At 37.4% G+C, this 26,221-nt stretch overlaps 1 protein-coding gene across 2 annotated transcripts in view; it reads right to left on the bottom strand.

The window, feature by feature from the left end:
- The window catches only part of LOC106669842 (protein singed), a 52,572-nt gene that overhangs the window by 5,045 nt on the left and 21,306 nt on the right, over nucleotides 1-26,221 (bottom strand). For both annotated transcript variants that reach the window (XM_014399635.2, XM_014399636.2), the window contains exons 2-3: nucleotides 22,663-23,130; nucleotides 19,382-19,796 (exon numbers count right to left, since the gene is read on the bottom strand). In XM_014399635.2, coding sequence (XP_014255121.1) covers nucleotides 19,382-19,796; nucleotides 22,663-23,118 — 871 coding nt within the window. In that variant the 5' untranslated portion in view covers nucleotides 23,119-23,130. The remainder of the gene's footprint in view (nucleotides 1-19,381; nucleotides 19,797-22,662; nucleotides 23,131-26,221) is intronic.

Below are 26,221 nucleotides of genomic sequence, written 5' to 3'. Positions count from 1 at the left end.
AAAGGATGTATTGTTCACCAGATCATGGGCTTGCGTCTCAAATTGTTCAAATCAAAGAACGAAGGCTGAATTTATTACAGTGACACAACAATGGCGTTTCCGGGAGGAAGACGCGTCTTGACGTCGTTAGGTCTCGTCGGACTGAATATCCTTTCTTTTTTGGGACAAACACGATACGGTCGACGTTTGACGATATGGAAAGGGAGATTTTTTTTCTGCTTACAATAAAGTTTTTCTTTCTTTTTAAAATGATAGTTCCTACTCACAGTAAGTTGTTTTCAACGATCGGATTTCGATCTTATAGCTCATCATCTGGTTGAAGGAGTTCTAGAACCTGATGATGTGCTATTAGCTCGAAATCCGTGTCGTTGAAAACAACTTTCTGTGAGTAGGAACTATCTTTTTAAAAAGATTGAACAACACACTCACTCCATCATTTGTCAATTCTATAAAGTTTTTCTTTGTCAGGCGTGTATGGTAGATTAATTCTGCATCATCGTGGCAAAACTGAATAAGTCAAAAAGCGTCACTTTTCAGGATTGCGATTTTGAAGTTTAAGATTTTGGTACAAGTCGAATGATCAAATGTTTCAAGGTGTCTACAAAAGCACATTTACGTTTAAGAGGAAATACCTTACTAAATACAGTCTATCAGGCCTAAAGACTTACTGGAATGTGCTTTTATCCCGTTTGGCTAAAATTCTGTTTATCCAGTGCGGAATTTAGCATCGTTGTCTTGAGAAAGACTGCCAAAAAATTACTTTATATATTAATAATAGCAATCAATACAAAATTGGGGGAAAAACATCATGATCAGTCGGAGACCCACAATGTTTAAAGTGCTTAACCTCAACAGTGAAGTTCTCTTTTTGTTCAAACTTTCCCATGAGTATTTGTGAACTTTATTCATGAATAAGCTTTTCAAACAAAAAGAAAAAACAACAACAAATACTTCGACACAATTAAATATTAACCTGACAAGATCAAGGATGATCATAAATAAATCATACTACATTACAATATTGGTATGATATGAATGCAGAAAAATTAATGTGTTATTAGAAGAAATTAAAAAAAGACTCAAGAAGAAGAGGAGTGCTGAATTGGTAAGGAAATTGCTATTTAACTACAAACGTGACCTCCTGAAGACACGAAAGAGGTGTTGGCTCCATTAATTTATTGGCTCAATTAATCCAAATATGTGTTTATATGCATTAACAAATATGTTAAGAAATATAAATCAATGCTTGAAATGAAGTCAACAGTTCTATCGATCATGGTGCATTGCCATGAAGGACTTAAGGGTGGGATCGATTTCCAACATAAAAAAAATTATGGAACTTAACATATAAGTTGTTTTCGAAAGTCTAGGTATTTATATGTTTTATTTTTTAAATGATTTTGATTCGAACGCAAAAATCGACACAGACGGTGCATTTTTGTTTCGAGTGTACCTCGACGTACCCCTCTTGGATCTTGCTATTGATTTCCGAAATAATCCCTCCCTCGACAGAAATAGGCCTTCCTCCACCCGGGCCTTTTTGGGGTAGGGCATGACGCGTCGATCGGCACGACCGGGCGGACCCAACTTCACGGTTTCGCCTTTAGACCTTTTTGTACTCAGCGCTTAATTAAAAAGGACAATTAGACGTACGTAGCCGTATATGGAACATTTGCCCGTCTATACGCGGCATGCGTCACGTGATGGTACTTCCGGTTCGTTCACCTATAATTCCGGTAAACCTTGGTTCATAATGAGGAAAAACTTCAGCCACTCCAGGCTAAGGTTTTGCCAAAACTATCTATAAGGTATTAAAGTGACTAAAAATAATGATTATTTACAAAAAATCTAGGCACGTACAAATGACAATAAACAATTTGATGCTGTCGGCACAAGAATTCAAATGTGCTAATGAACGAAAAACCTTTTTATTTAACAAAAATTAAAATTATTGTGAGATTTCCTTCTGGTGTTTGAGGGGTGATAAACCCGCAATTTGGACGTTTCCGATCATTTTGGTCGGCCTATCCTCGCCTTTTGATCTGTCAGACACTTCACGCCTTCTTCAGTGTTGGGTTTGTGTAATTTTTCGTTTTTGAGGTGTGGTGTTCTTGAGTATAAAGCGGAAACACATCTGACATGGTAAAACATCAGACAAAAAATAATTCAAACGCTTAGGTTGTTAGAATAACAGAAAGGTAATAAAAAGTTAAATTTTACCGTTAATCATAAAATGTTAAACCTTCATAAACTTACAAAGAATGTGAATGGTCACTGGTAACAGGAGTATTTTACAGGAGCGCATCTTCAGATCCTGCCCAAGAAGATTGCTTCCTCACCCACGCCGAAAACGGCCATTTTCGAAATCAAGGATAATACTGAAAGGATCCTCCTTTCTTTTCGGACAAAAAAACACTATCGAGAGGAAAAACATCCCAGCGGGAATTAAATTGGGGCCATTAGGTAACGGTCGGCGGTAAACGATGTCCGTGAAGACATTTCGTCAGAAAAGTGTACGGTGAAAAAGCTGTGCCATCGACCGGCTACGGATCATTTCTTGAGCGAACGTGCGCTGTTTCCGTTTATTTCCAACCACGGAACACCCGCAGACTTTCGACTTATCGCACTGTTGGATTCATGAAAAATATGGAATTCAGAATTTTGTATGAATTTAAGGACCCCCCCCCCGAAAAAACCAAAAAAACACGTTAAATTGCCTTCTGTGTGGAAGGAAGCGTTTGCCTGTTGAACCTACAGCTTATATTAAACTCAAATTATATTCCTGCCTATACTATTTGCTCCTCTATTGAAAGGGCTTATGTAAATTTAAAAGAAAAGGACGAAAAAACAAATTTTGTTATGAGCGCATCGTCCTTCAAATTTGACGAAGGAAAGAAAAGCTCATAAGTCGCCATCATATTATCAGAAAAACAAAAACAGTCCATAAAAATCTGGACTAATTTTTAGCAATTTCATCTATTTTTCTTTGTAGAAAACGTCTAGAAATGGTTAGATTCGAAGCATTGAACCTATGCAGGCTTCTTTACTTCTCACAAGGTACTCTGGATCAAGGTGTGGTCTTGGAGAAGAAAGTTCAGTTGTTACTGCCATGCATTCGAACTATTTTAAGGTCATCTTCAGAGCAAAACAATCTTAAATATGTCTACAGATTGACATATTTAATTTTTTTACAAGTGATCTCAAATTTCCTTGAAGTACTTAGTACCAACATTGCCAAGGATGTTACCCTTCACAGTCGAGGCAATGTTGGGACCGAGTCGGTCGTCAAGGAAATACGAGGTCGCCTTAAAAAACTTAAATATGTCAATCTGTAGACATATTTAAGATTGTTTTGCTCTGATGATGATCTTAAAATAGGTCGAAAGCTTGGCAGTAACGACTGAATTTGCTTTCTTCTTCTTCAAGACCATACATTGATCAAGAGTGTTCGTGAGTGAAAAAGTGGACGATATTTCCAATTCTGTACTTCTGATTCGATATTTTATTTAACCCCCAATAGAAGAAAATGAATAACTATTGTATAGTAACGTTTGAGTTAGACTTATGGCATATGACTTATAAACGGGACGTTATAGCGATTTGAACAGGAAAAAAATGAATCATAGGAAACAGACAAAGATTGAAAGTTACCCGGCTCTGCGTTTAGCCTGCAGATATCTGAAAGAGATAGGTCAATACAGAATCTGCAAAGAAGAAACCCAGTCTCATTTAATAACTAGCGAAGGGGAAAAATAATTTTGGTACTACATCAACTAGAAAAAGAAATCAAACCCATGAAATACTTACGACTTCCTGCTCTGCACTTACAAGCAATTCAATAATTCTATTTTGATTAGACCCACGAATTCCACACTAAATCACTTTTTGTTTTTTTAACAATAATAATTCTCACCTTGGTTGTTTTACTCTCCCCAGAAGTGAGCTATTGCAGTTCTTGAGTGGCTCAAATTCTCGGCGCTTGATTCGGTATGCTAAACATGCTTGGAGCTACTGATACGAATTGATTCAAGAATTTAATTTTTAAATTTTATTCTTTCATTGTTATTAAGCCATCAAAATTTTGGGTATAGGCTTTATTTTTAACACTAGTTCGCTCGTTTATTTTATTTTATTATTGTATTTTGCATTTTTAGGTATACTTTGTATTTTTGTATTATTTTATTTTTTGTTTACTTTTTGTTCTCTTTTTTTCTTTTCTTCTCTCTCTCTTCTCTAAACTGCATATTTATTTGTAAACCAATGAACTCTGGCAGACGGATTGGACGATCCATATCCATAATTCTTTAATATAACGAAAAGTTTTAATTTTGTTTTAATAATTATTATTATTATTATTATTGTTATTACAATAATAATTTTTTAACTCTGAATAAGACTTAATGCAGTAATGACTAATGATACTGTTGTTTTGATGCGTTATTGGATCTTCATCCATACTAGGCACTGGAGAAAAACGTTGTCTAATGTTTTAGCAGTAAGAAACCTCTTTCACTAGTAATTTTTTGTACATTCCCTAATTGAACGCGTAATATATACAAGTTTTTAAACATGAGATTCCTCCTTTATTATCTAATTTTTTGGTACCTTGTATCAAGTAAAAAACAAATTATTTGTTACCTATACATGATAGTGTATTATACAAATATGTACACATGATTACATTGCTGGCAGTCAAGTGTTGTATCAAATAAGCAGTTTTAAGTTGGTTAAGTACCGTTTAGCAAAAATAAATCGTAGATCAATGTATCCTAGTCTAGTTCTTGTCTGGCAGCTTTAACCCTGACAGATCCTTAAACAAAGATTGCCCAAGGGTTTAACTCGATTTTACCCCATATTTTAAGCCCCAATTTTAATTTTTTTTCCCAAATTCAGTTTTCAAACAATTCATTTTTAACACGTCTGTCTGTCAATCATCTGTCGTCAATCAGAATCGAACCTCATCGCCAAGCCGTGTTATTCAAATGTTCCGTGTCCCAAGATGTCAGGTATACCCTCCGGTTCGTGAGATCGCCTTTCGCCTTTCGTCGGCTCGTGTAGATCTCGCTAGGCGATGTTCCTCGATAGGCCAAAGAGAGAAAGGAGATATAATCGTATGGAGGAAGTGCGCTAGTCCCGGGCAGGAAGTGGGGCTTCGGGTAAGAACAAAACTATCTTGAGACTTCCGCACCCCCTTCGGTTAAGCTCTTATTTGTAACGAGTCATTATTCGAATATGGAGTCCGTTCTGAATAATTACCCGCTCGAGCCGAACCCGGCTTTTTGCTCTTCGGAGGTCTCCCAACACGTGGCCGCCTCGAGACACACACAAAAAATTCCAGCATGCCCCCAGCATCTTTCGTTTATAAAATTTCCATACTGGATTAAAGCGTTAAAGCAAATAAATAAAGCCTTCGTGCTCTCAAACAAGAAAACATTTAATAATTAATACATATTTTTTTATAAGTCATAATCATTATTCTTTTACTCTATACCATGCGTCGATATGCATTAATCCTCTTCATCCTCATTGTAGAGTCCTAAGGCCGTACAATTCCATTGTTCTTCGTACCATTTTAAGGGGGCGTATCTAAACCTAACTCATCTATCAATGTTGTTACAGTTGATCAAAGTTCTTTTGTTAAAAAATGTCTTTCTATCCTTGGCTGAAAGGAAACCTTTTTTGTCAATGCATGTCTCTGTGTCGTATTTTTTTGAAGGACTGCTGTATTATCATTTTACTGGGCAGGTCCAAAAGACTAAGCCCTTCTGGCTTTATACAAGAGTTGTCAGGTCAACGATAAAACTATGCAGACAGTAGAAAAGGTCCAAAATGCCTAAAGGAACGCATATCTAATACGGGAGCCGTGAGTACTATGCTGAACTCTTAAGATGTTAATACCACCTCTGCATATCTTTATACAGAAAGAAGCATAATCACCTGCAGATAGGAAATCACACTTACAGAAGAACTTCGAAAGGGCATGACATGGACGTAATGACTGCTTAGGACCAGGAAATATGGACCAGAAAAAGCAGCATGGGAGAAAGGCTCAGAACGCGGACTTTTTAGTACATACAGGGTACTGGAAATCCGTTGGAAAATTTACCTATTTCAAAAAATTCTGAAATTTGAAAAAGAAATCACTCATATATGGAGAAGTACAATAGTCTTGCATGATAGATACAGTGCCGTAAAGGTATTTAGCATAATTAGGAATGAAACATGCTCATTTCAATTGTAGATTCCAACAGAGCTCTGACGATCATTGGAAATAACTAAATTCACTAATTTCGTGGTCCGCTTGACCAATTAATACATTACAATTAATTAAGGTTTTAGTTGAGATGAAAAAAAGTCAATGGCACGAGCGGGATTCGAACCCACGATCTTCGGCTAGATACGGCACTGCTCTACCACTTGAGCTATCGTGACCTCGATCCACTCGGACACCGACTTCCCATCTCAACCGCACCTTTTGAATTTTCCCTCCTTTTTGCCATTTTTCAAATGTCATGTAATCGGATTGGATTCTCGACGACAAATGAAATGGCCACGGAGAGCTTTAGTGAAATGTACTTCATTTTTAATCATTAAATTCACTAATTTCGTGGTCCGCTTGACCAATTAATATATTATAATTAAGGTTTTTAGTTAAGATAAAAAACTTGAGATGGGAAGTTGGTGTCCAAGTGGATCGAAGTCACGATAGCTCAAGTGGTAGAGCAGCGGCGTATCAAGCCGAAGATCGTGGGTTCGAATCCCGCTCGTGCCATTGACTTTTTATCTCAACTAAAAACCTTAATTAATTGGAAATAACAAAATCACCCTTGACTGGAAACTAGGGCACACAAGGCAGAGAGGCAACGAAGAGGACGATAAATTGGCCAAGGAAGTTCGATTGGATATCTATCGGCCCTGATACCTTTTGCGGCGTACCAAATTGCCAAAAACATAGATCTATCAGGTTCATTGGGATTGTACTCCAAGACAGAGGCCTGCGAAAAAGTTTCATCAAAGGACCATCGCAGAAACTAATGGCAGTACTTCTAAACCCAGGACGTGTTAGGACTAGAATGATCGTTGGATTGCTGAGTGGATACCGCAGACTCCGGAGGCATAAGTGTAGACTCGGAGCAACAAAAACAAACATGTGCAGATATTGTCACACGTCCTGAAAGATCCACACGGGATTCCTAACAAACTTCTGATAAAAGGCTTAATCTTAATGAGGACCTCTAGATAATAGTGGAGATTGCACAGCAGACCAATATTGGTCGCGGTATGTTAGTTATAAATGGGCAGACTCCTTTTAATCTTAAACCTTTTTAGTTTCCAAACATCTAATCGAATTATAAATTAGTTTATCTTACTATATACTAACAAGTAACTAAATTCTGGATGATTTTTGATTTTTCGGTCTTCTAACTTGGTTTAATTTAAGGCTACTTTGTACCTACTGTGCATGAATATATCTTATCCTACTGAGTGGGCTTTTTGAAACCAAACCTCTTTTGCTGATCTAAGTCTTTAAGCCATATTATTATTTATAGTCAAGCCTAAGTGTTTACTGTGCGTTAATTATATCAGCATGAATCATTTTTATCTTTTATGTAGTTGTTGAACATACGTTCGTCTTATTTCTTACTTCATCTTGTTTATTTTACTTTATGGCTACAATTTCATTGTTCTCGAGAGGATTTTAAGAAGACAAGAATTTTACGAACGGAAACTTGTTAGTCAAAACTGTCTTTGTTTATGTATCCTGGGTTTCGGGCATACAATAAAAATGAAACAGCGGACATCCATTACTGGGATGGGGACTAATTTTATGATCCCGGAAAAATTCTTTACAACCTAATACAAAATCTCAACATGCTTCATGCCGAAAGAAGAAATCAGGAGAATATCAGATGTAATGATATGTAATAAATTATATATAAATCACACGAAGGAACCGGATCAGGCATTTTGTACATAAGATACATACAAAATATGAGCAATACCTCGGAATTTCAAGCTAAAATACAAGCTATCAATGCTTTTGCTTTAGAAAACTTAAATGAGGAAAAAAACCTAAGATCAGATAGCAAACAGCTAATAAAGCTTGTAAAATGATCCGAAAGAGAATCCGTTCAAAATCTTCAAAACCCGTGAAAACAACCTGACAATATGTTGGGTGCCAGGGCGCAAAGAAGCTCTGGGTAAAGAAAAAACAGACAAACTGGCCAGAGGTTAGGTACCCACATAAAGTTCTGCTAGACCGAATAACAAGATAACAAAATGAAACCAAAAAAGACAAAATGAGGAATGGACAAACTATAAAGATGCCAGACACGGCAACTTGTGATAAAAGAACCCTCACTAAAACTGGCCAACTAAGTGCTACTGTTAAAGAGGGCTAAACTCAGAGTATCGAGTTGATTACACTGAATTAAGGAACTAAGAAAAGTACAATAAACCAGGTGGCTGCAATATTTGTGAACATAAAACACCCACTTTTTTATCATGAGCATATTATTCATGACTCGTGTCATCTTTTGTACTCAAACTAGTTCAATTATCGCAAAACATCGCACTGGGGAAAAGTAAACTCTATATTTCACTATTGTTAACTTTGTGTTCACTGCAACAATATGTGTTAGGTCGTAGGACGTCTAGACGTTTTTTTCCCCACCATGAATGTGACATGAATCATAAACGGGGGGCGGACAAAAGCATAATCACCAGTGATATGTGTGCCGGTGAAGGGTGGTCGAATGGGGAAGAAACGATTTACATAAAGCCCCTCTCGTCGAAAGGGGGACGAGAAGCCAATTAAAATGCGGCTAATCCTCCGGCCGGGATGTCTTGTTGGTCCTAGATACAAAACGCCTGTCGTGTTAAAAGGAATGTTTGTTGATTTCCCCCCTCGTCAAGAGGCCGGGGTCTGGGTTGTGTCTGGCAAACCATGTCAGAAAAAAATGATAATCTGACGAAAAACGTTTACGATGTCGGGTTCAACCTGAGACATGGTACTTCACTGTATTCGTTGATTCAACTAATACATAGGATTAAAAAAAGAGATAATCTCATGTATATATTAAAAAAATGAACGTTACGCTAGCAACAAAAACCCGTTCAGGCGAACAATAATTACCTCCTAATTTACTTAACTGTATTAATTTACTCGTACGATAACATGCGGCCATCGAGGTAATTAATAATTAAAAAAGACAACACACGATCTAATGATAGAGTTCTAGTGCAAAAGGTAAATCTAGAAAGAAGTTGATAGAAGATAGCAGGCAATGAATAAAATAAAAACAAAAAATGTAAATAAACTCTATCGCAAATTTATCTTTTCACCAAAGGTCCTCGGAAAATATGGCCGGTCGAATGAGACGTGGCAAACTGAGAAATTACCATGTTTTATACGAGGTTATTGATTTTTTCCAACAATACTAATACGCCAGGATTTATACTGACGGGGAAAAAAATTCCGCCCACTTGTAACATAACTTCATTTGTATATATTTTTATATATTAACCAAAGTTTCATGTTTTTTAATGTTTAATAATTGAGTCTTTGTCTAACAAAGTTAAAAAAATGTATATTGCAAAGGAAAGTGAAAAAATAAATAAAAAAGACGGACAGATAAAATTGGTTTTAAATTTGTAATTAACAACGCCTATTTCCTCCTCTTACCTGAATTACAACTCGAAGACGCCTCGGCATGCTTTTATCAGTCTGGAAATGTCTCTTTGCTGGGGGTTAGTACATTCTTCAGGAAGAGTCCTTTCAAGATCGTGGAGTTATCAGTGGATGGACGTGCTCTTATTCGTCTTTTGAGGTTATCCCATAAATTTTCCATGGGGTTTAAGTTGGGAGAACGGGCTGGCCAGGCTAAGACCCCTGATGTTATGCTGTTGAATGTACGTATATACTATGCGAGCGACATGTGGACGGGCATTATCGTGCATTAGAATAGGATTTCGCCTATTTCATCGAGGATAGGCAACACATCCCTATAGAGAGTGGACGCCAAAGACCCTCCATGAACAACAACCAACTCTGTGCGACTCTCCATTGAACTTCCCGTCCACACCATCACTGAGCTACGTTGTAAAGGTTGGCTCTGGGAAAAATTACAAGCTTCGTACTTTTCATTTCGCCTTCTTTACACTCTTTCACGCCCATCTGAAGATCGTAGAGCAAATCTACACTCATCTGTAAAATGTACAGCAGACCAATCGTCCAAAGACCAATGGCTGTGTTCTCGATCAAATGGGAGCTGTGCAACTCTGTGTGTTCTGGTCAATTCTGGGTCCTCTTACGGGGCGAAAAACCATCAGTCCATAATGATTTAATCTTCTTCGAGCGGTGCGTTCAGAAATTTGGACACCTCGAACTTCTTGTAGCTGATGAATCGCTTGAACAACCGTAAGTCACCGGTTTCGCAAAATTCTCAAAGTCCAAAAACGGTCATCCTGTGGTTCTGTTACGTCCAGAACAGGACCTTCTATGGTAAGACCCAGTTTCTCGAAAACGTCTAACCGCGTCTCGCAGTGTTTCGTAGGGAAGCCCGATGGCAATAGCATACCTGATGGAACGTCCATCATCAATAAATGCCACACCACGCACAACATCCTCAGCATTAAATGGCATTTTTATGTTTAAAGATTGAAATGAAGAAACATTTTATTGCTTCAGAATTCAAATGGGACCGAATAAACATTTTAAATTCCGTAAAACGTTTTATTTTTATTTTTCATTTTTTTCATTTTTTTTTTTAAACGAGGGTTTGCAACAGCAGAGGTCATATAAACCCTCAGGGTGCCGGTGTTTTTGAAAAAAAGCCCATTTGTAATTATGTCGGGTTGGACTGCAGGGCCGCTGGATTCGAACCCAGGACCTTCACCTTACAGTGATGAGCGCCGTGTCAACGCCTAAACCGTTGCGGCCACCGAGCCCCCTATCGGGTCCCATATTCCTAATTTAAAACATATGATAAACTAATATTAATTGGCAAAAACAATGAGAAATTAAGGGCAAAATTTTCTTTGATCGAGAAACTGAAAAAAAGAAGATCAATTGGGCAGAATTTTTTACCTGTCAGTGCATTAATAACGAAACACGTAAGTGGTTTCAACTGCTTACTTTATCTAGTTTTATCTTGATTGATTGCCTGATCGTTAAAAGAAGTATAGTGTAAAAATCAATCACTGCCCGTTATATAATTAATAATAGGCCTGCGTACATTTCAGCGGATAATCCTTGTTAATTAATAATATATTTCTTTTAGATTTGTTGGTCGATTTGAATATTTTCCAATTGGAATCGTTTGACCGAGGCCGGTGAGGTATATCGGCGAAGTCTTTCGACCTTGAACTTAAAAGCTTTCCTGCTGGCGGCGACGTCCGCCCTATTAGCACATCCAGGGTGCAACAACCGAATTAAAAATGGAAATAACCGACCCGACAAATGTTAAGTAAACAAATCGTATGTCGTTTACAGAAATTGTCTGTACCGTTAACAGACCTGGGAGCGGAAAAACTTCGAAGGCTACCAGGAGAACCGAACCCTTTGGATCCATCCAGTCTCTTTACACTTCTGTAGTGTTTAAAAATATATATTTATTTCAATTCAAACCACCTACACTACTCGTACACGGCATACCGATTAGGGCCTACATCCGATGAAGACGCTGCGATTATAAAAAAGCGGACAGAGGTACCGGTTGAATTCCGTTTCAGCCTGATTCTGATCAGGGTCCGTCTATTTTCGCTCATCCTCAGACAATATAGCAACATTCATACATTCCAGACAGAATATTAACCAGCGAACCTTAGTGGAACACGGGATCAACGGTTTTATCTACAATCTGATCTCCTTGTTCAGACAAAACCTGTATTTAGAAATGTACATTGCAATAATTGCTGTTAAAACACTTTATAACATAGACCAAGGTTATACTTTTAAAATCGAGAAATCTGCGATGAGCCTGTTAGGTTTACAATTTCTTTATTTAAAGCCTATGGCTCAAAATTTTTCAACCAACTTTGCCAATTGAAAATGATTTTAACAAGAGCAAGTGTAATTAAAATAAAGGGAAAAGGAAAAGCGACTATTTGGATTAATTGTCTAACGATATGGACAGGCTGTAATCCATAGAATTGAGTACGAGTTCAATCTGAACAAAGCAACAAAACCAAGAACACAATCATGTTAGATAGCAATACAGCCATCAAAGCACTAAGCTCAAACATCATTAGCTCAAATATGGTGCTAAATTGGAATACTAAACTAAATAGATTATATATGCAAAATAAAGTCACCCTGTGCAGGGTGCCAGGATATGTGGGATTAGAGGGCAACGAGAGATCGGACGGAAAGGGGGCTTCTGATAGGTCCTGAATCCTGTGACATGGATTTACACTATCAATCACCTAGACAAAAGGGCAAAATGAAAATGAGGAAACAGTGGAATTCACTCATTAGACACAAACAATCCAAAAACCAACAACCTTTGGAAGGAAATAAGTATCAGAATTCAGAAGAAACTAAAAAAGGAAGCAGGAAAAAACTTCGGATCCTTACAGGATTCTTAACACTTGGATAACGGATTGGTCATCTGAAGAAGATTGGTACAAAACATCACAGCACGTGCAGATTCTGCAAAGAAGAAGGGTAGACACCGGCACACCTACTAACAAACCGAGGCGCCACATTTTCCCTTAGGGGTAAGGATTTTGGTACAACGTAACCATAGAAGAAATTTACATTTTACATAAACATCCTGGATTACGGTATGGTCTTGAAGAAAAAAGCAAATTCAGTTGTTCATGCCAAGCTTTCGAATATCTTAAGGTCATCATCAGAGCAAAACAATCTTAAATATGCTACAGGTTGACATATTTAAGTTTTTTTTAAGGCGATCTCAACTTCATCAAACCTCAACTCAGGACTGAATTGGAGTTCAAGGAAATTTTAGATCATCTATAAAAATACTTAAATATGACAATGTTCAGACATATTTAAGATTGTTTCTGATGATGACCTTAAGATGAGTCGAAAGCTTGGCAGTAACAACTGTATTTTTTCTTCAATATCATACCTTGATCCAGAGTGTTCGACAGTGAAAAAGAGGTCGATACTTCCAACATTGAAAACAAGAAATTTAACCACTGCAACCGGGCATACTAATCAAGTTCCTAGATGAACTAGAACTTACCGTTGTACTGTAAGTATAGAACGGGGGAAACAGCTCTTAAAGGGCGCAATATGTTACTGATTCTGAACGTTATACTTACATCCACAAGATTTTTACTTTTCAAGTCGAAAAAACCGCGATGAACCTATTTAGCTACACAATTTAATTATCTGAGACCTATAGTTTTCAACCAAGTTTTACCAACTCAAAGCGATTTTAACAAGAGCAAGTTAAAATGAAGGGAAAAGAAAAAGCGGGTGTTTGAAATAATTGTGAGGAAATTCAAAGTATGGCAAACAGCACAGAACGACGTTTTTCGAAAACGTTTTAATGAGAGAGCCCCTTTTCCGAGTGGGTAGCCCAATTACAATATTAGCATTATTGATCGAAGAAAGTCTCAGAGAAAATCGAGAGAGGAGAGATTTATGTTGAATAATAAGACGCTTTCCTTGGCAGTTTTCTGGAAGTTCAATCGAGTTCCGAATAAAGGATTTTTTCCGTAATTTGCCGGCAATCGGCGTAAAGTGATGATCGGCTGTCGGACTGGAGGTTGTTGGCTTTCTGACAAATCGTCGAGCCCTCCTCACAAACGGTACGCGAGGAAAACAACCGGAGCCGTAAAGAATGTCGGTTATACAAAACTTTTTTTTTAACGTTAGCGTAGCTAATTTCTGATTGAATTCGCTCCTCTGGCGCCTTTGTCAGCACAACGCGTTTCAAAGAAGCCCTAGAAAATACAATAAAAGCCCTGGGTATATTTTCTTCACTCGTACTGATTAATATTTAAAAACAATTCAGATAAACTTGTCACGGTTTAAAGGCAAAAACAATTCGTCTTTAGGCGACAACCATTATCTAGCGATAACGATTTTTATCCTCTTCTTAGCATTTGGGAATAACATCTTGACATAATTATTTTCTGACAAACGAAATGAATTTAATAAAGACGTTCCGTAGGGTTTCCAGTGTAAAAGGAAAGAAGAGAGCTTAAAATCCAAAAAAGAGATATGCACTGCCGACAAAGGAAAAGGCATAGCCAAGGATGAAAGGAGATTAGAGTAAGCCAGGTATAGAACATAAATCAAACATTAATGCGACAAATTATTTACATTATTTGCATTATTTGCGATTTGGGTGCGAGAAGCGAGAAACAACAAAGCTACTGTTGAAGTTACCATCAAACCAACTTCGGAAATTCGTCTGCAATGTTCTGACAGAATATAATAGTTTAAAATACAACGCTAGAATATTTCAAATTGCATAAAAGTTCGTACTGTTTTTTTAAAATGAATTTCAACCCGGATGAAATTTGGTTCTAAGCGGTCTTCGGTAGTGTTTATCCTGAACCAAGACGAAATAATGAAATTTGTAAAAATAGTTTTTTTTTCTAGTTAACGTAACTCCACGATAATGAAAAACGATTCAGCCACGAATGAAATAGTGCACGGCTTTTTTATTATGCCGGATGTGGACTGATTGATATTATCACACAATTTCCTTTTGTCAATCGAAATAGGACAGATTTCATGTTAAAAAGCAAGTATGTAAGTACTAACAATTTTTCCTCCTAGGCCTAGTTAAAATAATTTCATAAACCGTTTAACTCCACCATAATGGAAAAAGACCCAGCCACGAATGAAATAGTGCATTGCCTTTTTATTATGCCGGATGTGGGCTGATTGAAAATAGCAGACAATTTCATTTTGTCAATAGAAATAGGACAGATTTCACGTTAAATACCAATTATGTAAGTACTATCAATTTTTCATCTTAGGCCTAGTTAAAAAAAGTTAATTTCATAAACGGTTCGACCGGCTATCTATTTAAATTGAAGAGTAGCATAACAGCTAAATGTGCTGAAAGCAAAATTAAACTTTTTGTCTGGAATTAAAATTGAAATTAAATATAGAATTACCAGCAGCTGGGGGTTGATTGTAGATTTATTTCTGAGATATGCGTAGGATGATAAATAATAAATAAAATGTGCTTTTCAGTATACACTTTGTTTTGTAGTTTGTATGTGGTATTTTGTCATTTAGGTTACTCCACCAATCAGGATGGCTTGACAAATAGCAGGACAATCGGAACGAACTCAGCAGAATACACTGAATAACACCAAGAATGTGAGCTCAATCTGAAAAATCCAACGAGGCACCGTTAGTCTGTTCGTTAAGCACATGGCCAGTCATGTGTCAACTCTAGTTAACTTTCTTGAAATGAAGACCCAATCGTGTTGCACTTGTTATTATACGACAGTAATTAAAGTAATTTAACTGGTCCGACAAGAAGCTAAGATGTGCGAAATGCCATAATGACGATCCTACTCATTTACTCAATTGCCATCGGAACGGTCGGTAAAGCCGTTAAACGTGAACGTTTCGAGCATTTTAGTTTTCACCAATAAACGAGGTCCCCCACACCATGATAAAAACATGAAGAAAACCTGACGTTGCAAAAATTAGTGGAAAATTCAAGGTGTTGAACAACGAATGATATCATGAACCAATTAATTATCTTTGATGACAATAAACAACTGGAATGCGTAAACGTGTTTGTTCACTGGGCATGTATCACCCTCCACTAAAATTCAGCGAGACATCTGAACCGCTTTGGTAACGGACAGCTTTGAAAGTTCAACTGGAAGCGGATTCCAATCCACCGAATAAAGCGGGGAACGCACTTACCCTACGCGACGTGACCCTGTGCCAATCCGATGTCCAATTTTCCATAAAATTGCAATATCCCCGTGCACATTTGCATGACGCGACGCTACACCATTCTCCTTTATGCTACGCGATGCAACCAAGTTCCCCCACTGTCCAATTTTCGACGAGTAGCGTCGAGTACTCAATTTATCTTTTGTTGTTTATTTCAAACTACATGTATTTTTGTCGTTATATTAATTAAAACATGCTTATTTTAACGTAAACGAGATAAAAAATTCATGCACTTTAATTAAAATTATTTAATTATGATAGTTTTACAGAAAATTTATCAAAACACCGGAATCCTATTTAGTGATTGAATGAATGTAATTAACAATTTATTACCTGGTTTTGCTCAAAACAACGCATTAAAAGCAAAACTAGGTAAAACGAAATGTTAGTTAAATTTGACTCATTCTCTAAAAGGTTTTGTGGGTTTTGGAGAATTTTCATTCAAACCATCATGACTAAATATTTTGTATTAAAACTCATGAATTTATGATCTCATTTAATTTGGCTTACATAAGTATGTTGAAATTAAATAACGATAAAAATACGTACAGTTTGAAATAAATACCAAAATACTCCGATGTCCGATTTTTTTGCCTTTGAGTATAAATATGTTATATATAGTAAATGGTATTTAATACATGGTATATGATAATTTGCATTAATGATGGCGTTGGGCCACGTTGCTTTTTTAAAATATTTTTTTATTTTACTTTTTATTGGGACAGGAACCACCAAGCCCAACAATTTTCGCCCGGAACTTTGGCCTAGGGATCCAAATTCTAATCCAGCCGGGCCGACGCGCCAGTTATTTCATTTACTTTTTATTCATTTATTTATTTAATTCTTGTTGCAGTATAGTAGATCATATTTTATTTATTAAATTTGCTGCAGTCAAAAAGCTGAATAATTTGGCAATATTTTCTTGTTTGTCCTCAAATATTTCATAAGAGTATTCGGCAGAGAATAAAATTTTCTTAAGTCATATGATATATGCGACATGATAGTAAAATATGTTTTGTTGTTATTATTTCATTACATGCTCCGCATACAGGCGAAGGGTCACGGGCCATTAAGTGACCCTTGGTCGTCCGGCTATGTCCTTCTCAATACAACCTCCTCCATTTTCTTCCACCTAAATGATGAAGGCCATGCCTGTGTGGAAGACTTGATTTCACGAAGCTGGTTGTTTATAATTGAATGCCATGGTTTTTTTTGCCATTGTCAATATATTTTCTGCCTAAAGGCCTTGCTTACCTCCACAACAAGTTTTCCATATCCAACTGCTTCCTTGGCATATCTGCTCTCTCATTGACAGGAATGCCCGAATGACCAGGAATCCAGAGAAAAAAATACTCTTTTCCCTTGCTGCTCAAGACGTCTCAATGAATACAACGGATTCTGTACCATAGGGTTTTTGCTGAAAGGATGATTAAATGTTTGCAGGGCAGCCATGGAGTCAGAGCAAATAACCATTATTTGCTCGTCTGGATGGATAACGTTGAGGGATTTATTTATGGATACCATGTCGGCAATGTAGTTGCTTGCTAGGGGATTTAGTGAAAATAAATATTTCCTTTTTTCCACATATACTTGCAGCACCAACACCCCTGACGTCCCTGGAACCATCTGTAATGGAACCATCGCTGAAGGCAGTGCGTTTTTGATTGAAGTCATCAGAATAAAAGGATAGTAGTGAATTATGAAATAATCTGTTAGGAAGGCCATATTATAGAAAAAATGTCTGACCTTCGATATCAAATTGCCTGATCTCAATCTCGATGTTTTACCGACGAAATGTACCAAGGTGGTCACTGTCGATAATTCGATGGTACGAGAGCTACTCAATATAATTGCAATATTATCGGAACATCTATATTTCTATTTTCATATTCGGTCAATAATCACGGATGTCATATTGGCAGGTGGTATCTCAACACTGATTTTTGCTGTTAATGTTCGGGGTATGATCATTGAAGTAATATTGCCCGTTAGTATCTCAACACCGTTGTGTGGTGTTTGATGTTAATTGTATTACAGTCGTTATCAATGTGCACAAATAGCATTGAAACATCGATGTTTTGCTGTTGATGTTCAATGTATGATGATGGAAGTATGTCCGATAGTATATCAAGTTCCAACGTTTTGTGGTTGATGTTAGTTGTCGAGGTATGTATGTTTTTCTGTTGATTTTCGATGAACCGATGTTGAACAACCGGATATTCAGTGTATGATCGTCGTTGTCATGTTGCTCATAGTACGTCAACATTGATGTTTGATGTAATATATGACCATCGATTTCAAGTTGCCCGACAGTATCACAACATCAATGTTTTACTGTTGATATGTGATATTTTACCATCTGTGACAAAATATCCCAACGGTATCATAACAACTACATACGCTTTGTTGTTGATTTTCGATGTATGATCAACTGTTGATGTTAGATATTTTAACATCGATGTCAATGAACCCAAATAATGTTGAAACATCTGTTTTGCTATTGATGTTGCTTCTAGATGCTTTTAAATATCGATTACAATCACAATTTTATAATATATATTTGTAATTGAACTTGTTTTATCTGTGGGTTTTTTATAATTACATTTAGTGTAATGGCCTTTGATCCATGATTGTTCTAAATGGTAATTGTATATTTGGAACACACTTCAATTAAGCATTTATTTCCCTCTCATGTCTGTTTGTTTTTCACGAGTAAGGAAAATACGTTGGAAATGATAAAACACTCCTAGTGTATTGTTTAAGTGTTAAATGGAAGATATAATGAAAATATCAGTGATGAACCGTGCAATCTAAATGATTGCTTGCTTAACAATGCAACACTTTTGCCTTTATAATTAATTTTATCAAGGCTGAAGCAAGAATTTAGAATTTTTTAGTACAATACTGATATCGCAATGCCACAATCATCATGGCACCATTACCTCTAATAATCTTATGTCTAGCGGACATTGGTTCCCAAATACTCGGTCGTCCATAAAAGGACAACGATGATCTTTAACGTCCGCACCTGGCCGATTAGGCCTTATCGGACGTTTTGATTCTCAAGATGAGAGCTGACGCACTTACGCATACGACTGAAGGATGTTACAGCCGCAGCGTTGGTGTAGAAGCTGTCCCAGCTCGAGGAGCCAAGACGAACCTCGCTCCCCGCTTGGCGATTCCGAGTGTTTGAGTCCGCATCGAGCATCGAACGGTATGCTGCTAGGCCGAAATACATCAGCCCGGTTTCCCGCGCACTCCCTAGATAGAGAAGACCACTCTATCTCCATGTGTATCGGACATGCAACGATGATCAGCATCTAACTATTGTACTAACAATGTGCATATGTATAATTAATGCGTGCCGACGTCATCAAGAAATTCACGCTGGAAATATTGAATCTTACTTTTAGAAGAATACCTTCTTTTATTAGTATTAATTAAATTAAATTAATTGTTAATTAGCCTCCTTACCTTGTTTGACAGAAACATATCTCGAGTTGAGAGCTGCGATGAATGATGCTTGAGGAAGGGAATCTTCCAATGTGAAGAGCTCGTCTTTGGTGACACCCTGGGAGCGAGTTTTGAGCACAGCTTTGGATCCGATCGGCGAAAGATAGTTGCCGGCCGAGTCCCTGAGTGCCAGCTGGCCGGTGTGGTACTCGGCTGAGAAAAGGCAGTTGGGCGTGACCGATGGTACCAGCTTGCCTTCCCTGGACAGATACTTGTTATTGCAAGTGTGAATTGCATAGCGGCCTCCTTCTTCAGCGCGGAATTCCAACGTGAAAAGGGTGTCCTCGCCCCAGGGGATGTTCGCGTCGAAATGGATCTCGTCCAAGTTCTCGGAGAGATGAGCGAACCTCTTCCTGCCGACGGAGCGCAAGTTCACCTGAAACAGAAACGAAAATATTTGTATCTTATGTCACTGTAGACAACGGTGAATTGAGAGTATTCTGACTGGTGTTCGTGCCCGACGGAAGGGGCCAGAGGCAACAACTAACCCCTTTGAGAAAAGGGATACACAATATACAAAACGACGTTTCCTTTGATGCTATCTTGAAACTGACTTCAATGGAGGGGCGTTGCATGGAATAACTTAACTCAAGAAGTCGATAATTGATTCTATTAGAACGCCGTCGGCGTTTGAGGTACAAACTGACAAGAGACTAGTTTTAAAATGACTAGTTTTTTCCTGTACTCATAGTCTAAATGTATAATTCATCTTCTTCCTAAAATAGTTTCGTTTTAAAACATTATCTCAACACCTGGAAAAGATTTTATTTAAGGATAGTTTATTTTGAGTACATATTATTAAACTGACACTAAAATCAATACCTAAAAGATTACTACGTTTCAATATACCAAAGAGTTTTATTTATGTTCAAATCACTTCTACCAAGGGTCTACCTTATTACTTTGTTCCTTTGATTTTAGGTGAAAATATTACTTCGAAGGAATACATTAAACACATTACCAAGTCAATACACCAAGTTATGACTGATTTTTTTAAAGTTTAAGCGAGAAAATAAGAAGACCAGAGAACGATAAAATGAACTTTAAGTATACAAGGGTGTTTAAGTTTAATTAACAATCAAAATTTGCCCAAAGCAGAATCCAACTTGCAGATTTGGTTTCAAATATATAAGTCCACCTACTGACGCTTAGGCAAAAATAGAAGATATGTAAATTTGTTCTAAAAATTCGGAAAAGATAGACCTTTTCGATAACTAATAACTGTTATGAACGTTGCTACTTCTTAACCTTTCAAGGACACCTAGTTCCCATAGTTTTCTCATAAACAATATTGTTTTCAGTAAAGTTTAATTCTCCCCCCCCCTACGGTAAAGAAAGCAAAGCAACAAAGATCATATGAACAAACCTAATATTGAAACTTAAAAAAAAAAATAAAATCATGAAGTTAAGTTTATTTCTGAACAAGTCTGAGTGGTCAAGCCATGAACATTTCAGCGAAAGGCTGATGATGAAATGATGTTCATAACATCTGCTGACTATGCTGTTTATACCCCACTCCACATTTTCTAGTGCAGGATTTTTAAAATTGATATTCTTTGTGCAAAAGTAATAAACAAACTGTTAAAGATTTTATAACAATTATCAACTATGAACTTTCGAGGGAAACTTTACAATGGGACCAATAAAAATCTTACAAGTAGACCGTTAAGAACGTCCAATCAATAGTATTAATATTTGACAATAAAAACGACGCATTCTTGAAGTGTAAGGGATTGTAATTATAAATTTTATCCCCATACATGCCAAGTCAAATCCTTCTGTAAGAATACATGTTTTGCGGATGGATTGTGAATATTATTCAAGTATCTTCTTCCAGTTTTTCTTTTGTACAGTCTTCCCGGTGTTGCTATAGCACCGGCTTAACACTACTTAATAAATCACACCGTGGAGCTGGGCTTAATTCTACAACCCTTCGAGTTGAATTGTGAGCTGAGCGTTGACCCCCCTTCCCGAAACCCACACCATACGTGCCTTGTTTAATAAGACAGAAGATAGACTATCAGCTATGTCTTAGCAAAGATAGATAAAGTTTTAAACGTGGAAATATCGCGTTTCAACATCGGTAGGGTAATGCATGTACTTTTTGATGATACAGAGTTTATATATGGACTTCATAAGAAGAAGTGATGACTTGAACGTCAACACAACGCAAGCCAAATTCAATTTCAGGGGTTGGCCTTAAAAACTTTATATTGAGACAGAAGAAATAAATTATCTGTCATTTAAAACATATTATAAGTTATAATGGTACTTGGTAAGTAAATACTTACCCGCGTTCCTTTGTAGGAAATTTTCCTAGTGCGCCGACTTTTAGCAATCGATACGAAATTTTAATAAGTGATCTGTTTTTCCATGAGCTCGTAAAAACCACGTTTTTGCCCAAAAATCGCGAATAATTGAAAAATCGGGCAAAGTGGAAGTGATCAATTGAAAGATTATTAAAAGTTCCTACCAAGACGATTTCCTGGCTCCTCAACGCAATTTGAAGTTTTCGTGAAAAGTTCAAAAATGTTTGAATTTACTGATGAATGACTGAAGCTAAGAAAACATTTGTATTCAGTGTAAAATTTTCTAAAAAATGAGATCTAGGGCAGGTCTATGACTTAAAAGACTGAGAAAATATGCATTTCCAAAGTTGGCCATTTTTACATGCAAAACCAGATGGTCGGTTTTTTTGATGGGCAGTTTAGTATCGAAATATTGATGTTTTACTGTTGCTAGATGAAATATATGATCATCCATGACTAGCTTATCCGCTGGTACCCAGCATTAACTGTGGATGTTCGGTGTATGATCCATGTCATATGTTACCATCGACATCAAAATAGACACAATCGATAATTCGATGGTACAAGAACTACAAAATATAACTTCATGCACTTTCCCTAACATAAGAGTATTTAGGGTTTTGGTCCTGGGTTCGATTCCCAGCAGAACAATATTCTGATACATTGTAACTGGATTGTTTGGCTATTTGGAAAACACTACGCCATTAAAAAATATCAAATTAATATCGAGAAAGATGGATAAGGCTGGAGCACATCAGATGGTGAATGACTAGCAAAACTGTGGTCATAAGGAAACCTTTTCTGTGCCGTTCGTTTATTGAGAATTAAGTTGATAACTTGACTGAGGTCTGAATAGTTTTAGATTTTATGTAATTATTTATTACAAACGCATCAAGTCTAATAGTACTACTACATAAATGGGATCGGGCATACCTGAGGTCTAGCAGCGAGGTGAACAAGCCAGTATTCAGGATTGGAAGGCACTTTGGCAGTGCAGGTCAGCTTGTCGGATGATGCGCCCAAATAATAACCTCTCGCGGTGTTCTTCAAGGCCCACCTTCCGCTGGCGTCTTCGCTGATGACGATCTGGAACTTGGAACCCGGGTCCTTCTCCTCGCTCTCGCAGGTCACGTTGCCGAAGCTGTCCACCGCCAAATATTTATCCAGGTGGGACCTGAGGTACACGGTGTTCGTCTCGCCCGGTGCCGGTTCCAGGGTCCACATCTGCTTCTTCTTCAGCGAGGAGCCGTTGGCGTTGATCTTAAAGCCGAACGTTTCCGCAGTTAGGTACCTGTACTGCACGTTGATGAGGCCTATTGTCCATGTGCCGCGGCCGACGCCGTTCAGCTCTCCGTTTGTGTGTCCGTTCATCCCGTTAACGCCGTTCATGGTTTCGAATGCCTGAAAGCAATATAAAATTTTTAAGTAATTTGCACAAAAAAAAAAAAGGCGGCATTAAAGACACTCTGCAAACAGCAATGATTAGGTATATAATTTCCTTAAACTATATATTTTAATGTACTTAATTTATATCTTTAGAATCTTAGTGATTGGAACGTGCAAGAGTTGCCGGAAATCGTTAATGGGTGTACGAATACAATAACAGTAAACAATCGTTATTGGAGTCAATTATTATGGGAAATAATTGGTTGATGTTTCCGGTACAGAGAAATTATTAGTTAGGGATCAAATATTAACTGAAAACTCAAACTTTAAGCTAAATTCGTACTATGTGCCGGACACAGTTTGGTCAAACTGTGCTTCATCACGAATGAAGTGCCATCTAGTTTAAGTTCTCTACTTAACCAGAAACATTCTGTTTTACACTAATAATTAACTTAAACAAAATCAGTTAATAACCTGTTTGAAAGGGCAAATCACAGTTTGTTGAAAAAGAACCAAACTGAAAACAAAAGTTCAGGGGACGATAAATACATCATATTTCTGCAAAATTAAGTAGATACAGTTAACTGTGATGGATTTTTTACCTACATTACAATACATAATGGAGACAAGTATTTAGCATCTATTCTTCTATAACCTCACCGTTTGATCACATGCAAGTAGTGAAGTTTGTCCTAAGGAATTTCACACAAATAAAAATCGGCTTCTATGCATGTTCTTGTTAAAAATATTTACGTTGTGGTTCGAACTCAGCCTTCGTAGTAATTTATAATGTAAATGTAGGTTTTTACATGTCGGATCACGTATACAAGTCGTTACTTTACTGGAGAAAACATTGGTAAATGTTAAGAATATTTAATTCATTCCAGATCATCCCAATGTTTTATATTATTGGAGGAACTAATGGGAAATATATTGGAGAAAGGAATAAATCTCGCACAGTTTTTAACAATCTCGACCCCTGGTCTTTGACCAACTTGACGAAAGAGAACAATAGTTAAATCTTGTCACGAACGCACGAAGCGACGCTTCTTGAAACTGAACGGCCTTATTACACTTTTATACCTCCAGAAATGGATTCCCTTTCTATTTTGAACTGTCTGAAATATCAATTCAGTTCGAGAATAATCATACGAGTTTATCATAATTGTATTTCAAGTAAAAGCCAGTTTGTAACTTTGTTTTGAACCTAGGGATGAAGTTGTAGACACCCTCTTTAATATGACAGCTGACCCCCCCATGGACCGATAAAGATAAAATAGTGAACTATTGTGTTAACGTGGTGAACCTTCGACATCCTGATCTGGGAATCGCTGGTTTTGCTCGTCAGACATAACCTTCAGTGATTGGTCTGCTTGTTGTTTCGCTTCGTGTCTTTTTTACTAAGATACGATACTATCGGACCTGCTATGGCAGGCTGATCAACTGTAGGTGGGCGAAACGCATCCTTCGGGCAAACACAGCGATAATACGCGGACCAGGATGATCGGGGACGATCCAGCTAAACATAAAATCGTTACTCTAAGTCCCTCGGATATCAAAGGTGAAGTTAATGTTCAATCAAGTGTATTTAATAAACTAATTAATTAATTTAAACCAACTTTAAAACAAACAACTATTTAAATATAAAAATGTTATTTCGTGCCGTTTGTATATATTGTATTTGTGCTTTAGGCTTAGGGAAGTTAAGCGTTACTCGAAGAAAAGAATCTAAGTCTTTTTTAGGGAATTTCGTGGAGTTTTATAACAATTGAGAATAAGAGCAAGAACTTTTTTTCATACAAGTGGTTAAAATATCATGTGTGCAAAGGCAAACGGTAGTTACTATGTGGTATGTACTGTTATACAGTGCGTTTATAGTACTGCCATGGTCACGTAATAAAGTATCTAACGTCAAGATTACCAGGGACTTATAAGCCGAGAGAGCTTGGCATTATTCCAGAATGTTTGTTCAGAGTAAGGCCTGTTGGTCAGAGGCAAGGATCCAGGTCAGGATGACCTGAACTAGTCGTAGATTTAAACAGAATTTTTTCATGAAACTTGATATTGGAAAAAATATGTCAAATAGAAAGGAATTATCTTTGCCGAAACAGGAAAGAGGAAAACGATAGATAAACGGGATGGATAAAAGTTGTTATCGCAATATGACAAAAGCTATTTTTCCCCTAGCTGTGGTGTAGTATGGACTAACTAAAATTTTGAAGTTTCCATTTTGAGACGATTTTTTTCAAAGTTTTTGCTGTTTTGACGCGTTACCTAACAGAGCGGGATCTTGGGTTAAGTGAAACCTCATCTTGAATGTTCATAATAATTGAATTCCTCTTTTACGTTTTGGAACGGTTTGTCCAATCAACCATACATATCGACGAGTACTCCTGGATCACGTGCGGCTCGGGCTGGGCCGAGGGTCGCTAAGCAACAGGGGTGAGATCAATATAGTCACGTGATCCGCCCTCCTCAAGGCGCCTCCCCTTGTGGCACGTTGAACCCAAGGGCGAAACTCGGCGCATCCAACGTCAAGGGCGGCCGAGTGGGCAAGCGATTAAGCCCTAATGGCCCTAGGGGCCGAGGGGAAGCTCTTCAGCTACTTAACCAGCTGATATCCGTTTAAGATGGAAACAGAGTAAGAAACGCGTAAAAGTAAGGGGGAGATCTGTACAATTTTTTCGTCTGCCGGCCTACTCTTGGTAATATTCATTAGTTGGTCTGTGTGTGTTATTCTGCCAATAAGTCAAAATGTGGAGGGGTGTGTTGGTACCTTTGATTTATCGTTTGAAGATCCAGGATTATCACTTTCCTGAACTGGATCCGACATACATTTTAAAAGTATTTACTGTAAACTACAATTTTCGAAATAGTTTCCTTTCTTACCGGAAACCGCAATAAATTTCTTTTTGTCAATAATGGGAAGGTTTCTGAGCTTCCCACGATTAAAAACATTTTGGACTTAGCCGTCCAGCGACTTTGTGTTATTATTAAGTTGGGACGATCACGTCTTGCCCGGGATGGAAGAGCGAGATGCTTTGTTCGGTAATTGGTGCTTAAACAAACCCGATGGTAAATATTGGTTGTCAGAAAACAGAATCCG

This window comes from Cimex lectularius, unplaced genomic scaffold, assembly GCF_000648675.2.
Source record: "Cimex lectularius strain Harlan isolate CLEC.00 unplaced genomic scaffold, Clec_2.1 scaffold76, whole genome shotgun sequence".
Taxonomy (NCBI): domain Eukaryota; kingdom Metazoa; phylum Arthropoda; class Insecta; order Hemiptera; family Cimicidae; genus Cimex; species Cimex lectularius.
Note: the sequence above shows the minus strand (reverse complement) of the source record. Positions and strands in the feature narration are given on the sequence as shown.